Source organism: Cariama cristata, unplaced genomic scaffold, assembly GCF_000690535.1.
Source record: "Cariama cristata isolate BGI_N322 unplaced genomic scaffold, ASM69053v1 scaffold18693, whole genome shotgun sequence".
Taxonomy (NCBI): Eukaryota; Metazoa; Chordata; class Aves; order Cariamiformes; family Cariamidae; genus Cariama; species Cariama cristata.
Genome location: NW_009606870.1, coordinates 67455 through 83612, shown reverse-complemented (window position 1 = coordinate 83612; position 16158 = coordinate 67455). Strand labels below are relative to the sequence as shown.

General features: G+C 44.2%; 1 protein-coding gene across 5 annotated transcripts in view; it reads right to left on the bottom strand.

The window, feature by feature from the left end:
• Positions 1–1742: 1742 nt before the first annotated feature.
• The window catches only part of ABL1 (ABL proto-oncogene 1, non-receptor tyrosine kinase), an 81320-nt gene continuing 66904 nt past the window's right edge, over positions 1743–16158 (bottom strand). For 3 of the 5 annotated variants that reach the window (XM_009696530.1, XM_009696531.1, XM_009696532.1), the window contains exons 5-12: positions 12279–12363; positions 11738–11915; positions 9378–9562; positions 7082–7234; positions 6341–6430; positions 5846–6010; positions 2313–3439; positions 1743–2258 (exon numbers count right to left, since the gene is read on the bottom strand). In XM_009696530.1, the coding sequence (XP_009694832.1) occupies positions 1743–2258; positions 2313–3439; positions 5846–6010; positions 6341–6430; positions 7082–7234; positions 9378–9562; positions 11738–11915; positions 12279–12363 (2499 nt within the window). Of the gene's footprint in view, positions 3440–5845; positions 6011–6340; positions 6431–7081; positions 7235–9377; positions 9563–11737; positions 11916–12278; positions 12364–16158 lie in introns of all 5 variants that reach the window. The other 2 variants (XM_009696527.1, XM_009696529.1) reach the window with 1 other exon arrangement.

The following is a 16158-nucleotide window of genomic DNA, read 5'->3' as shown; positions in this document are numbered from 1 at the left end:
TTTTTTCCTTACATTTTTAAAGGCAGCCTGTGGCAGAAGTGTGTATTTCCTTTGAACATTTGTCATGTGTTAAGTCATGGCTGTTTGTGAGGGCGACAAGTGGGGTGAACACACACGAGTGAACTACTAGAAATCATATACAAAACAAACAGTTCCAAAGAGAACAGCATAAAATACAATTGAAGGCAATTAGCATTTAAGATACACAAAAGGGGTCACAAGAGTTACAGGGGAACAGGACATGGAAAATGCTTTTTTCTCATGTTTGGAACTGTTAAGAGGAGTTAAATTGCACTGTTAATAGCCCTAAACCTTGTTCTTTCACTATTGTCAGAAGTCACAGTTAGTTCCCAGTCATGTTGCATTAGTTGGGAAGGTCACAGGACCTTGGAAAGGAAGCCCAGGAGTCCTGCTGTCAGCGTTTTGTGGCACTCTCCTTGGGAGATGCACCCAAGAGAAGTGTCTGCAGTCTTCACAGATCCTTGTTTGATGCTGGATGGAACCACACCGGCATGAAGGTAGTGACAGTTTTAACCCCAAAGTACTGGCATTTGAGCTCTTCACGGGGGGTTAGCACTGGCACGGAGAGGGAGGCACCGCAGCCCCTCAAAGCACAGGTCTCTAAGGGAGCACAGAAGCCAGGTCCCATCTCTGCTCACAGAACAAGAGTCTGGAAATGGAACTAGAGAAACAGCAGTTCTCGCCCATCTGCGATGTGCAAGCTCAGCTGAAACAACTGCTGGAGGCACAGTGGTATCTCTGAACTCATCCTAAGCTATCTCCTCCTGCTGCAACCCTCCTGTCTTTCAGGGAGCGATGCCTTGCTCAGCACCAGCACCTACTGCTCCCCAACCTCTGCAACCCTCCACCCCAACCGCCAGCCCAATTAATGTTAGGTATCCCTAGAGTGCGACAGCACGTCCTTCTTCAGACCTTCTCCAGTCCTTTTTCGCTACCAAGGGAGATCCGCAAACAGGCTCCTGTGCCACTACATTAGCGGGTGCTGTCTGCAACATTTTGAACCCAAGCAATTCATCTGGGCTCAACAACATCAAGAAATTACTGAAAACACTGAAACGAAGGGCAGCAGGTGGAATCATAGGAAGAATTTGGGCAAACATCACTTGTAGCATTCTGTCATTAAAAAAACCCCCACAACTTACATTAGCAATTTTCCCCCCCTTCTCTCCCAAGCCCCAAATGTGTTGCACTAATGCCAGGTAAACGTCAGACTTGGGCCAGGGACATGTGCTGCAACTCTCCCAAGAAACGCGGTGGGCATATTGCTATTCAAACACTCATCCTTGTGCACAGTGGGGCAGAGGGAGGGGACGAAAATGCAGTAAAAAGTCCTCCTGAGGAGGATGGCATCTCAGTGTCCATCAGTCTGGCTTCAGTCTTAATAGTCTGTCCAGAACAATAAAATATTAATAAAAAGGCATGGTGTGGCATCAGCATTTAGACTTGTAGTCCACAAGGCAAGAACTCCACAGATTAAGACGATTACAAGTATATGAAACACGGGGAATCTGAGTTAAGAGGGTGGAAAGTGCCTCTTGAACACAGCCCTGCCCTTTGGAGCTGGGGCATCCATCCACAGTCTGCGTCTTTTGCACAGCTCTAACCTGAACGCCCTGGTCCTTTGTCAGTCCACACATGTTACTCTCTCCACAGTTGGCTTTGGCCCATTGTGATTGATTTTTTTTTTTCTTTTTTTTTTTTTCTTTTTAACCTGGCTTCTGCTACCTCTGAACAATGTCGCTGATTTCTTTCACTGAACTGAGAAGTTTGCTGAAGTCCTGGGTAGCTGCAGGACCACTGCCAGCTGTTGCTGGGCAGATCTGAAGCTCCCGTAGGTTATTCTCCAGCTTATTGATGGCCTCCCGAAAGGCAAATTTGTTCCTCATCTGCTGAATGGAGTCCACGTAGCTCACGCAGAAGGTGTAGAGGTTCTTGCCAGCCTCCAAGACAGCGCTGTGGCTTGCCATTTGTTCAGAGTTCTTGCTGATGGCAAGCCGTAGAGCCTCAGTGCTTTCCAACACCACCCCTTTAGTGATGGTGCCGCTGGCAATCCTTTCCGGGGGCTGCCGGGTCTTCCGCAGCGAGACTCTGGTGGATATGAGTGGGATGAAGGCTGTAGATGATGGCTGGTCCCCACCTGGGGCAGAGGGTACAGATGAGGAAGAGGCAGCTGGGGTTGCTGTGCTCATCAGCAGCTTTGTAGAGGACTGTGGCTTTGGTACAGAGGGGATCCCCAGCTTTTTCACACCTTCCCCTGACTGGTTTGGCTTGACAGCATCATTGCCTGCAGCCTCTCCAACCTGAGTCAACTGTTTGGATTTCGGCCCAGACACCACATCTGCTGCTGCTTCATGGCTGGGACTGTGAGAAACCTTCCCAGGCTTGCCGACGGAGGATGAAGACAGCGGAAGCGGAGGGGCCGGTTTCAGCTTTGATAACTTCCCTTTGTCCTTCCCTGCCGACTCTGAGGTCTGCTTGAGCCTCCTCAGTCGTGGCTCCTCAGAGGAAGCCTTGCTGGCACCCACAAACCCAGCAGGGTTGGGTTTGGCAGCAGAACCTTGGTCCATCGTCACAGTGGTACCTAAGGCACTGGATTTGACTCCATCGTCCTTGTGGAGCAAGCTGGAGGAAGGAGGAGCAGCAGGCTGCCTACGGCCAAGTTTTGGCGTCAGAGTGGGAGGGCTGGAGCCAGGGCTCGACTCTGCATCTTTGAACACATCATCAGTGGTCTCTTCATTTTTCTTAAGCAGCCGTGGAGGAGGGGTCACTGTTCCCCTGACAGCAATGTCAGTCTTGGCCTCATTTGCCCGCTTCCGAGGCAGTGCTGGCTTTTCACTTTTGTGCCCCCCAAAAGTGGAGGAATCAAACTGGCGTCCCGTGGACTGCAAATCCCGAGGCAGAGTGACAGATTTCCACTCTGTGTCCTTTGCTCCGTGGGGCACACAGGAGGCTGAGCAGGACCTTAAGAAACGCTTGCTGGAGTTGGAACTACTCTCCTCTTCACCAGCCATCCCTCGACTGCTGCTCATCGTGCTGGACTTCTTCCGTAAATGGGGAGATAAAAATCCAGAGTTCCCAGCCACAACCCCATTGGTGACACCAGCCCCGTTGCTTGGGCTCTGAAATTTGGAGGGGTCTGCATCTGGAGGGGGTGCAACGAAAGCTCCATTGCCAGCATCCCTGCACTCCTCCTCCCCACCCACCCTGCGGTCCGAGTGGCCATCCATCTCTCTGAAGGAACTGCTCCGTTTCGGAGGGGTAGGGGCAGTCTTCTTCTTCTTCTTAATAAGGGCACTGAAGAGGTTGTGCTTTTTGTCTTTCGGAAGCAGCCTCTCATCTTCATTCAAACTGCTCTCCAGGGTCACCCTCTCCTTCCGTGGGAGCAAGGGAGAAATAGCAGGTTCATGATCCAGAGGGTCTGCAAGGGAAAGAAGAGAGTCTACTGAGCGTTGCTTCAACAGCCAGAATAATCAGTTTTCTTGCAGGATCAAACCACTGCAACACCTCCAAAAGGTGCAGGTTCTGTAAAGAAAGCCAACCTCAGACCAGGAGTAAAGTAAGTATGGCCGCACTCAAGCCTGGACTGAACACGGTCCCTAATCCTGCATACATTCATTTTTGAGGTGGCCTCTACTGGACGCGGCTGCCAAACTACTTTCCCTGTAGGCTTCCGATTTAAACAGTGACATACAAACACAAACTGTTTATGGTCAGATTCCCGCCCTCACATCTGGAGACATGTCTAAACTTCACACTGTGAAGAAGATAAATATTAAGAGGCCTTTGTTTTAGTCCCCATGCTGTTGCTATCTTTCGAATAGCTGACCCTCTGAATTAATAAGACATCTCTGTAACCCACCTCCATCCCCAGTCTCCTTGTTCATTTAATTCTGATACTCCTAACCTTCTTCCTGATGTCATCTTTTGTGGGGAATGGAAATAACTTTTTCACAAGCAGGAATCAAGATGCCCTTTGACACGTGAACACTTCAGGTTGTACCCCCGTGAAGATGGTCAGCTTTGTACAATAATGGAGGAAAATGGTAGTAACAGTCTCCTTAGCAGCATTGCTCAGAAGGGAAGGATGGGGTGACCCTTTCTCCACTTACAAGAGGTATTTAAAAATGAATAGTAGTTTATAATAAATTTATACAGAGTCCTGAAGGTCTCTGTATTTGACTGACAGGGGCTCTCATTCCCAGGCCAGGCACTCAGATGGCATTCTAATTCAAAGGAGGAATGCCTTCAGGGCAGCATACACATTTACAGCCGGACTAGGCTGTGAAGAAGGGAGATGAAGCAGAGTCATAGGGGAAAAGAAGGATGCTTCTAGTCACTTACTGGTGATCACCATGCTATGGGTAGGATTTTGGTTGAGAAGGGAGAATTTGAAGCAAAATAGTTGCATCCTTTGGGAAGACAGCACACTTCCACAGGACCATGTGCAGTTAAACCATTCGCACACAACAACTTATGGCGACCTGGACAACCAGAAGAGTTCGCACAGCACTTTAGGAGGTCATGGCCTTACGGTGTCCAGACACAGTGTAGCTGCGGAGACCCACAAAAAATCAGCAGCTTGCACTGAGGATAGGTTTCCAGCCGCTGGACTTGCTATGGAAACACTGACAATTGAAGGGGAAACTGCAATAAAGCTTTAATGTGAAATATTTTCTTTCGCAATAAAGAGTGAAATGATTCCCAGCATAATGCTAAAATCATGTTATTCCTGTGCACTTGAATCTCTCAAAGCCCTTAAGTATTTAAATGAAGTTATTTTACTTCAAAGCTTGTAATACTAGGCAATTTTATTTCCTATATATGGTAAATAACCTTCCTTTCTAACTCACTGATACTTTCTTTTTCCAGCATTTTACATATCTTCTTTTTTCCCTCCTCTTTATCTAGATGTATGTACACCTGCTACTGAAACATGTACTATTAGGCGAATTTGACATTACACAAAAAGGTCAGTCACATGAATGATCAGAGAAGGCACCCTCAACAGAAGCTGGGGGTGGGGGGAAACAAACCACTGTATTTTCTTTTACTTTATTTTGCAAATGAACTAGACACAAATCTACTGTATACATTCAGCTTTTTACCACTGCTTCGATTACCTCGGAATGGCAGGTAAGTTGTTGAAGAAACTGATTGAAAGAGAGTTTAATTTCATGGAAGATTCTGTAAATACCTCTTTGTCCCTTGCTGAAATTATATTTGGTATCTGCCAAGAGTAATACTCTTCAGTGCTGCAAGCACAAACCTAGTAGGATGGAACAGTGAAGAAACCTCCCTTATGGGGCTTGCTAAACCTGAGCAATTGTCCTCCTTTAAATTATGCAGTGTGGTAGTGTAAAGTTGCTTGAACACAGCAGATTACCCAGCACTAGGAGGTAATGGGAGATCCCACTGATAGTTCCTACCAGGGAATGGGAAAAGGATATGATCAGAGAGCTCCACACTCAGGCCCTAGTCTATAGGGAGCTGCAGGCAACAGCCATTAAGTTAAAAGAACTCCTAGGGCTTCTCTAAGCAAGGCAGGTATAGCACCAATCCCTCAGCCAGTTAAGGATTTACATTCCCAGCTGCTGTGTGTACCTGGTCCTGAGATTAAATACCTACCTTTGTGAAAAGTAATAAAAGGAGTTCTGAACCCAGGAAAGCAAACTCAGCAGCCTGTCACCCAGAAACACAATACTGGTACAGAAAGATGGCACCTGTTATTAGACACAGCTTTGCCTAGGTGAAGACCTGGAGCTGGACATGCATTTTGTTTTCCTCTGTATTTCCTGAAGGAATAATGACTTTAATTAAAACCTACCACATTCCCCCTGGCCTCGAGCATGTGCAGTCTCCAGGCCCTCATTGGCATCTTTGCTCTCAGCAGCTCTCCTCGATGTTCGTGTTTTGGTTGGTAACTCTGGGGCTTGGAGGAAATTACTCACTACGCTCCTCATGCCTTTCTTTCCCAATTCCTTCTCCACCTCTGCAACACACAGAAGAACAATCACTATGATCAACAGAAGATTAAAAAACCATTGCACTTTTCAGAGTTAACAGCACAAAAGAAAAGAACCTCTACTTGTGTTGTTTGCCTTGAGGCTGTTCAGCCATTTGGCCCTTTAAAATCAGACATACACCCACAAAAAGCCCACAAGTAAATGCACGTCTGCTTTCTAAGTCGTTTACACCAGGCAGTATAATCTAGGATGAAGTTTCACTGCAAAGCAGCCTTTGAACAACATGCAAAGTTAAGGATGCAGTTGGCCCTTTTCCCATCCCTGGAGCTGCTGGTCCAAGAGGGACCCAGACCTACCATCCGATATGCTGGATTCCTGAAACATCGTTTCAAAGGCCTGATGGATCTCGGCAAAGGAGGGTCTATCAGAAGGGCTCCACTGCCAGCCTGAAAATAAAACCAACACCACTCAAAACCTCCCACCAGTATTAGACATTCAGTACACTGCACCAGGAGGAGCTAGCTATTGCAGTTCCCTTTTTATAAAATGAGTGAGATAAAATACTGACATGGAAATCTGATTTGTAGGGTGCTGGGTGTCTGCAACCACTTTGGCTCAGCGATGGCTGCAGACACCCAGCACCCTTTAAATCAGGTTTCCATGGCAGTATGTAATAGTATGTGCTGAGCACTGCCGGTAAAAAAAGAGAAATGTATCACAGTAAGTCACGTACCAAAAGGCCACAGCGGAAGAGTAACAGTCAGTCCTGTAAGAAGCCTAATGAAGCTCCTGCTTCATCCTTAGATCATAAGCTTTTCTTTAAGTTGTCAGGAAAAAGGAGACAAAGAAAACATTGAGATGAACAACAAATCTCTCCCCCAGGCCTGTGTGCTCCCAGTAGAGAAGAACAGCTGGTTTCAGTGTGTTCATCCTCTGGGGAAAGCAGTTTTAACCAAACACTTCTACACAGCATTGCACCTTCACTGGAACTGGCAGGGGGGTTTTTCATGCCTTGCTGTATGTGGCCATATCCTGGTACTTTCACTGCACCTCTGCAGAGCTAAAAAGCAGCATTTGCAGGGCTGAGGAACACTTACATGCTCTCATGAGCTCATAAACTTTCTCAGGACAGCCTTCGGGGCGCTCCATACGGTAGTCTTTCTCCAGCAGCTCATAGACTTGAGACAGGTCAATCCCAGGGTAAGGGGACATACCATAGGTTGCAATTTCCCACAGCAGAACACCAAAGGCTGCAGTGGAGAAACGAGAGAAAGAAAAAAAAAAAAAGAGAGAGAAAACAAAAATCAATAAGCTTTGTTTTCATCTTAAATTTTAGAGGATGCTTAGTGGGAGTAGTCACTAAGCAGTGCTGCACACTTAAACCAGCTCTGGGTGGCTCAGATCCCATGCTCAGCAGCAGCTTAGATGTTAAAGAAGCGTAACAAGCCTCTTCGTCAGCACAGACAAGTCTCCTGCGATATGACAGGGTAGAATTAGACTAATTTTCAATGTATCAGTTGTCTCAAACCTGAACGCCTTGAGATCCTTCAAGTCCTATTAAAGGCACAATTAAGAGACTTCACAGTGGATTAGCTGAAACCGTTTCACTGCTGCACTGCAGTCTCTCCCTCAATTTGACAGCTCCTCTCATCTGCAACCTCTCCCTCGAGGACTCGCACATTTTAATAGCTCAGTGTTTTTGGGGTGCCCTTGTTTAGCTGTAGCACGGTCTAGAGGGGAAAGTTGGGAGGCAGCGGCAAGAGGAAAGTTTCAGCAGTTGTTACCAACAAGTTGTTACCAACAAAGGTGAGGGCGAGACATTTTGGTCACAGGGAAAGCTGAACAGGAAAAGGGAGAGCACAAAAAGTGTCTTGAAACAGGCGAGGCATTCAAGTCCCAGAAGTTGGTGGGGATGCAGGTCAGCACCAGGGTCAGGCAGCTAACCCAGGAGTCGGGCACGCAGAATAAACTCAACACCAGTTTAACAACCTGCATGTAATTAGTTCAGTCACCCTATTCTGTTCTTAACCTGAAGAGAAAGCGATTACAATTCTGCATAAGTAAGGAAATCACATCACATTACATGGTAACACCACCAAGGGCAATTTACATTAGACATTTCTGTGCACAATTTTCTTTGATTGCTGTCTTGAGGCAGTGAGGTGAAAGCATCTAAGCTCTGGCGTGCCCAGCAGCAGCCGTGGCCTCTGGGGACAGCCGGCTTGCTCTAATTAGATCCTAAAGTCCGCTGCTCTGACTCTCGCTACGCAAGGTTACGCTAACCCTAATTAAAGATACCCAATACTCCTTTTGGATCCTTCTTCCTCAAGTACTCTACTATTTAAATGCAACAGGGATCCTGCAGCCACCACAGCGATAAAGCAGCATCCCTGAGACTGTGGCAGATACCCGGCAGCAGCCAACACCACCACGTGCAAGTCCAAAGCAGAAGAAACACCTCGGTCAGCAATGACAGGCTCCTTGGGAGGCTGTTTCGGGTTTTCCTGCCCCGTCTATAAAATGGCCGTCTACCTAAAAGTTTCTTCAAAATAAAGTCTTTGTCTGCACAGTATCCCCAAAACTCCAGAAAACTTCATTGCTGCTTCACTACTATCTGTTGTTTATATATAGAAGATGCTCAGGATAACATTTTCCAAGTGCCTTTGGGACCACATCCCACAAACTTCTATCTCATGTCACTGGGCACTCTTGAGAATTTGACCAACAGCTATGGCAGAGATATAAAACCCAAAGAAAGGCTGATAAAAAAGTACAATGAGATTTTCTGCGGTCAGATTCGAGAGAATGTAGTTCCATTTAGCTAAGCCTACTCTTATCACGAGCACCTCAGGGCTCTTCAATAACCATTTGTCATCAAATTTTCCTTCTGTTTCTCCTCATCTCATTCCAAAGATTATTCTTTTAAAATGCAGAAAGACGAGCTTGGAGCTATCACTACACAGATACACACATAATTTTTTTTTTTTTTTTAACATAAAATGAACCATATTCTCACTTTCCTTCTTGAAGTACTTAAAAAGTTCCTGGCTAAATAACAATATATTGCTTCATAGTCCTGTGCCAGAACTCTACCAAGGCAGTAGTATTGGTGCCCTCCAGCCCCATTTCATACATTTCTATAAACACCACAGTATCCTTTATTTTCATACTTGCCAACAATTCAAACATATAAAGTCAGGTCAGCATCCTCAGTGCTCCACTCAAAGCCTGACTTAGCAGAGATTAATTCCTGCACTCTGACAGGCTCCTAGAAAACAATGTGGCTCAAACCAGGGAATGTGCTCCCTCCTGAAATGTTTCACAATGTCCTCATTTCACAGCCCTGGAAAAGACGACTATAATCTGTATTAATTTGTACATGCAAATTCTTACCCCAGACGTCAGATTTAATGGAGAACTTGTTGTAGGCCAGGCTTTCTGGTGCAGTCCACTTGATGGGGAATTTTGCTCCGGCGTGGGCAGTGTATGTGTCTCCTGTCATTAACCTGCTCAGGCCAAAGTCTGCCACCTTCACCAAGTGGTTCTCCCCTACAAGACAGTTTCTGGCAGCAAGGTCCCTAAAAACAAGAACAAAAATAGGCAATGAGAAGTCTTTACCACCTCACTTTCAGGGATAGCAAGGAAACCTGCTGTTCCCGAAGAAACCTGGGCCTGCGTGTGATTATTTTGATCAGAGTATTACACTGAAATTATGTAGTTATACGCATATATGTAAGAGGGAAAGTTATTTTCCATTCTGGCTTTGTAAGACTGTCATCCAAACTTTTTTTTTTTTTTTAATTTGAAGCGAAAGCTTCAAGAAGCCCCCTCACTTTCAATAAAAGCTGCCACCCTCAGGATAAAAATAATTTAAAGAAATGTCAGTGCTCAAGTTATCAGTAGCTGAGGATGAACACTGAATAAACAAAGTCTCAATGCCTCATTTCTTGCCCACCTCTCTAGCACTTCGGTCACCCCAGCCAACACCAGTCGCTCTCCAGAACTCCTTTTCCAGTCCTTGCTCAAGCACCAGGTTTAGGTCCCAGCTATCCTCTCCTTCCTCCCAAGTGTACCACATTTTACAACACAACTTTTTCACACTATGTTTTGCCCTTTTCAAACCTGTTGTAGCTTCTGCTATCAATACTTATATTTTTAAAGGACTGGGCAATAAGCAAATTGAGCTTTTCCTCCATATTTTTTCACCTGCCTCCACGCTGGCAGGTGAGAGATGTCCACATTGCATTTGTCACTTCCCTGGCTCATACATGCTGTTAGCACCTGTGGAAATGCTTCATGTATATAGATATGTAAAGCACAGAAGTACGTTTCTCCTAATATCAGGTTGCATTAAAAGCACTTTTCCAGATGATGTCACGTCGAACTAAAAATTGATTCTACCAGAAAGCTTGAGTGAGATCTTTAGATATGAGGCAGTCACTGCTGTTTCTTTTGCTTGTTCCGCTCAATCAGAATAAATTAAAATAAAAAGTACATCTTAATAGATGCCCATTAAATTTTCACAGTGTTTTTGAATATACCTTCTTATCAATGCTGATTACTACAATGTGTGTCTAAATAAAAGCTCCTCTTCATAATCAAATTCCTCCTCCTTCCTGATTCATTAAATGAGGTCACAGCCCAGCATTTGAATCCATAGATGTGAATTGTGACAACACTCTTAAAATAATTGGGTAGGTGGCTATGGGGGTGGCTGATAAGGAAAAACGCTACTATTTATTTTAGATAAATGGGTCATCAGAAATAAAAGGAAATCAAATGAATGGGAGAGCAGACAAATGAGATTCACACAAAGCAGTTTTTAAAGTTTACTTCCTACAGGTTGAACAGATTAAATACTTTCAACAGAGCAAATCAAAGGCTGGGAATTTTAATTTGCAGCGTCACCGTTCACTTTATTGACCAACAGAAGCATTTAAACAGGCCTTTCAGGCAGCAAAGGCAATGCATGACTTAAAGGAGCACCTAGAACTTTACAGACAATCTTCATATTTGCCTCTATGAAAAAACACGTGTTAATTTCATATTCCAGTTAATTGGGCAGGAAAGGTCACGCTATGGCACAGAGAGCATCTTGTATAAAGCTCAGCAACTCTCAAACCTTCGCACAGGATGTGTCATTATATTGCTAGGAGGCCATTTCTACAGATGAAGAATGCAAGGCTCTAGCCATAATTGCAGCACACTTAAAGGTCAGAGTCTCTGAGACTGCAGAGATCCTTATTAAAGTGAATACACAATCTGGACAATAGTGGGAAACAATCCCTACAGAGGATGGCAAAAAGAGTGAAACAAACAAGAACAAAGGCACTAAGAGGGTGGCTTTGCTGTGAGCACCTGCATGCATCCAGCAACATCAACTGCAGCACTTTTTAATGGCTGTTACAATCAAGGAAGAGAGGTAGCTTATCTGGTCCACTAAGAGCCCGCTACTTTGGGAAGCATTTACATTCAAGGCCCTTGCCCAAAATATAAAAGTACTGATGTGTCTTTCACCTGCATCTACTTCAAAGGTGAGAGAAAAACACTGACAGAAAAACGCTGAGAGAAAAACAATTAGGAGACCATCCTATAGACAGGTTAATGCACTGTGCCAGAACACGATGCACTAGTGTGTCAAATGTAGGACACCAACTGCATCTAAGTCAATGCCGTGATAATTCGAAAGGCAGGAAAATAAATCAAGGGGTGTTTTGTGCTCAAGAGTCAGCGGTGCTCACTGTCCTTCCTACCTGTGAATGAAGTTCTTCTTCTCCAGGTACTCCATGGCTGAGGAGATCTGAGTTGCCATGTACAGTAGCACCACAGCATTCACCTCCTGCCGGTTACACTCACGCAGATAATCCAACAGATTCCCATACGTCATGAACTCCGTAATGATGTAGAAAGGAGGTTCCCGTGTGCACACTCCTAAGGACCAATATAAAGTTTACAATGAATGTTTGAGAATAGCAGTGAATCTTCAGGTTTTGTCCTCTAGGGCAATTTATACCTCTAGAAGATAGAAATATGGGGCACAAAGAAAGAATGAGTCCTGCTTGGAATTGGTTAATAGAGGGTTTTAATTTCCTGCTTCAGGCTCTGGCAACTTAAACATTAGGGAGACGAGATCATTAAAAATCATGTATTAGTGGTACAAATTGTGAATTTTGCCAGACAATAAGTGTCTGTATTTAAAGCCTTGGTATGGTAAGCAGCTTATCTGCTCCTTAACATCCATATCACTGCACAAGGGTTTAGTTCAAATCCCTCTGCTTGGTATTTATCACTTACCTAATAATTGCACCAAGTTCGGATGCTTGATCTCCTTCATTACTGCGGCTTCTTTCAAGAACTCTTCCACCTCCATGGTATCCTCCTGCAGAACAATGGTAAAGCTTTGGCAAGGACAGCACACAAAGCAGGAACAGATTTTCGCACGAGGACACAAAAAGAACTGTGAACTGACAACGTAAGCCACAGCTCTTTCAAGGTAATTTTTCCCTGTAGCCACATCACAATGCCAGGGAGTTAGGAACATTGGTTTTTTTGAAGGATTTTAAAAAAAATATATTTTTATCATTCTTATTCTAAGAGAGCTTTTTGGGGCAAGAAAATCCATATCCCTTTTGTGAAGGGCCTCTCACAGGACCACTCAGGAGTTGAAAAGGAAAAATGTGCTTGTTCCTAACAGGAAAAAAAGGCAACATAAAATAAAAAGTACAGAAAAGAAAAGAAACAAGAATGAACATAAAAGGAAGGATACGCCACAATCAAATGCTTGAGAAGCTGCTGAAATGTGGGCTCCCAGTTTCACTGGGTAGGAGCAAAAAATCCCCCCTTTCAGAAAGGGAGGCATGACCGATGGCAGCCACTCCATAATCGAAAGCCCGAGGTTTCACAGATTTAATTTCTGGCATTTAGAGCCTGACCCATGACGTAACCGTTCTGGGCAGATGTGTCATGACCTATTTGTTGAATGCCATAAAGTTGCTTGGCACAACACAAAACTGAGGAAGATACAATCTTGCTCAAAAGACATATTTTCTGAAGCAAATATGCGCCAAAGGGCCGGAAGGTCATTTCAAAGCGGTGCAAAAAATACAGATCTATTCCTAAAGCAATGTTTCTTTCTATATCCATATTTTTTTTCATTGATGGATTAATGTTGACAGGCTACATGGACGAAGTGTTTTAAGGAAGGATTGGAAAGGATTTACTGCTGCTGGTGAGAATGATAACAGTGGGCTGCTGCTGTAAGATCCAGCCAGCTCTCTGCTTTGCAGTTAGCAATGAGAACTTTTTTCCAACAGTTTCATTCAATCATTTACTATTCGTTGCCAATTAGCTTGATTGGCAGCTGTGATTTGCTGAACACACTCTGTCAAAACTAATAGCCCAAAGGTCCTTGTGAGCAGAACCTTAAACTGTTTTCTTTGGCAAAGGAAACTGGGTTAATAATCCAGGTTGCAAAATTACCTTAAATACCTATTTATCTTACACATGCTACACAAGCTCTGAAAGGTTGCTCCTCTGCAGAGCTGTTCCGCTGTTTTAAATCTCTTACCTCTCAGTGACCAAATTAATAGGAAGGGCACATACAGAAAACTACTGTAACAATGATCTCTCTGAAAACTTGATCTCATGCAAAGGACCAAGCTTAACCAGCTTCCATCTTCCACTGTACAAAACCACGGAAGAAACAGAACAGTTCTGGCTATACAATATTTTCCTAGCAGAGCACAGGACCATGCCATGGCATTAAGGGACACCAGGGCTGCACACTGCCTAATTTTAAAACAGCCTTCTCCGCTGGGGAAAAAATAAAAAATTAAAAAAAAAAAAAAAAGAAGTGGCAGTCCTAATGGATGCAGACTCGAGGTGTACGGTAAGAAATGTACTGAGATGACCAGCTCACAACGGTTCAGCCATTAAACGGCACTCATGGGCAACAAGCTTTGACCACAGTCACAGCAGGCTGCGTTTGGTCCAACGCTATGCAGGTCACAAAGCTCCACTCCCAGTTACAGCAGCCACTGCCTACCTCCTGCCCCTTTCCATCAACATCAGGTGTAAAACCAGAAATTCAGAGCATGCCTTGTTACAATAACAGACCCTTATAAACACTGATGTGTCCTGCGCAACTCACTGACCTCCCAGTGGTGTATTTTAATGGGAAACATCTAAGCACCAAAACATTGCCTAGCACTTCCCAGTTAAATGCAACTGAGGAACAGTGTGTGCTGCTTTGATCGCCTTCCTGTGTGATCTGGAGTTTTGTGCCAGCTATGAGCTACGTTTAGACACTTGATAGAAAATCAAGTAACAAATGGGTGTTTGTAAGCATCGCTATTCAAAAAGAAGCTAGAATGATGTTTCCCCCCCCTCCCTTTATCTTTCTTCTAGAGATATCTGGAGTAGATGAGGAAGGAACAAGAGTTATATGAAGTTTTGAAAAATATTCTCTCAGAGGAAAATTAAGTGAGTCATTTGAACATTTGTGCAGAAGCTGCAGAGGGCTTGTTTTCCCCAGAAGAACTGGGATATAAACGTGATTTTAAAATGTTTCCCAAAACTTTGAAGAAAGCTATAATCCCACCTGTCAGGCAGTAGACTGATGGATTTAAGGAAGGTGGATTATAAATTTGCTTTTAAGGATGGTTTTAGTGTGCATAATTGCAAGTTGAAATGTTTCTCAACTCTCTTCTTGGTTATTCTTACATTCCCCAGTGGAACATGCTGCTCCATATTACATTATGAACCACTTTTAGTCATGTTTCATTAAATATTTATTTGATATATTTGAAACAGCCACCATCTGAATGAAGGTTTCTCCTTATGCACAAACAGATTTTATAGGATAACACGCAATTTGCCTTTGTAGATGGGTTTTAGAGAGAAGAGAATGAAAGCAACGACCAGAGTTTGGAGTGAAATGAGAAGTCTGAAGATGTCGGGTATCCTCACACTGCAACCAGAAGCAGGAAAGGAGATGTTACAGCAAACTATGTTCCAGGGAAGAACCGGTCTCTCCTTTTCACTATAAACAGGCATTTTCTTCAGCCTGGTGACATCCCAGCTCACCTGCATGGCAATGCTCCCAGCTCGCTGGCTCCGGGCAGGGACAACACTAGGTGTCACTGGCTGCCTGCGCAAGCCGGCGCTTGGGCTCCTCGGCTGGGGAGCAGCAACAGCAATCTCCAGAGCACAAAAAAGGCCAAAATGAAAATACTTTCTGCAGCCATAGCAACCCAGAAATACGGAGGTAGCCGCTGCTCAGAGAGTAAGGAAGAAATATTTTCCTCAAATCAAGGAAACATTCTTCCCCTGACACTAAAGCATCTACACAGTTCTCTCCGCTTCAAATTTCCATTGCAAAAATCCAAAACCAACCAACCAAAAAACCCCGTTCTGTTCATTTCTGCAAGACCAAACCACATCCCCATTTGAGGGGAGAGAACATGGTGTCAAGTTAGCATAAACTCTTATTAAGCAATCAAATGCAATGTGTGTGGATGGTGCCAGAAGATCTCAAGACATTTTTATAAACATAAATGAATTAAGCAATGACCTTATGAACTCACAGAGCATTATTTGCATTTCAAGAGACAAGGAAACCAAGACACAGAAACCAGGGAGCAGAGCCAGAAACAGAACTGATTATCCAGTTCTTCATTAAAGCTGCTTAGGAATTTTAATACATTTTAGCTCAGATACACTTTTTCCTCCTCTTGTATCTTTTGCTAAGACGCAGCTATGAACAATTGCTTAAGACTTCCAGGTACATAGGGAGCTTTTGCCTCTTGGGAAAGATGCCACATAAGTCAGAAAAATCAAAACATGTAAAGCCTCTCTGAAGAACGGCCTTTGAATTTTATGTTGACTGATTCACAATCCACAATTTTCCTTAATACGGCAGGTTGTGTTAGTGCGTTCATCCATGAACAGCTCACCTTTGCCACACCCTGAATGCGAGACATCATGGCACTAGTTACTTTTCTAAGGTTTCATCCGTTCTAAAGTAAAAATTGCACTGTTCTCTTCCTCCTTTGTTTAGATACAAGTGTTTTGGGTATGACATAAAACCATAATAGGATCAAGCTCTTTCAAAAATACTCTATTCCAAGCGTACAGCTTGGAAGGGCCATGACTGACCCAAACTGTCTGACCAGGG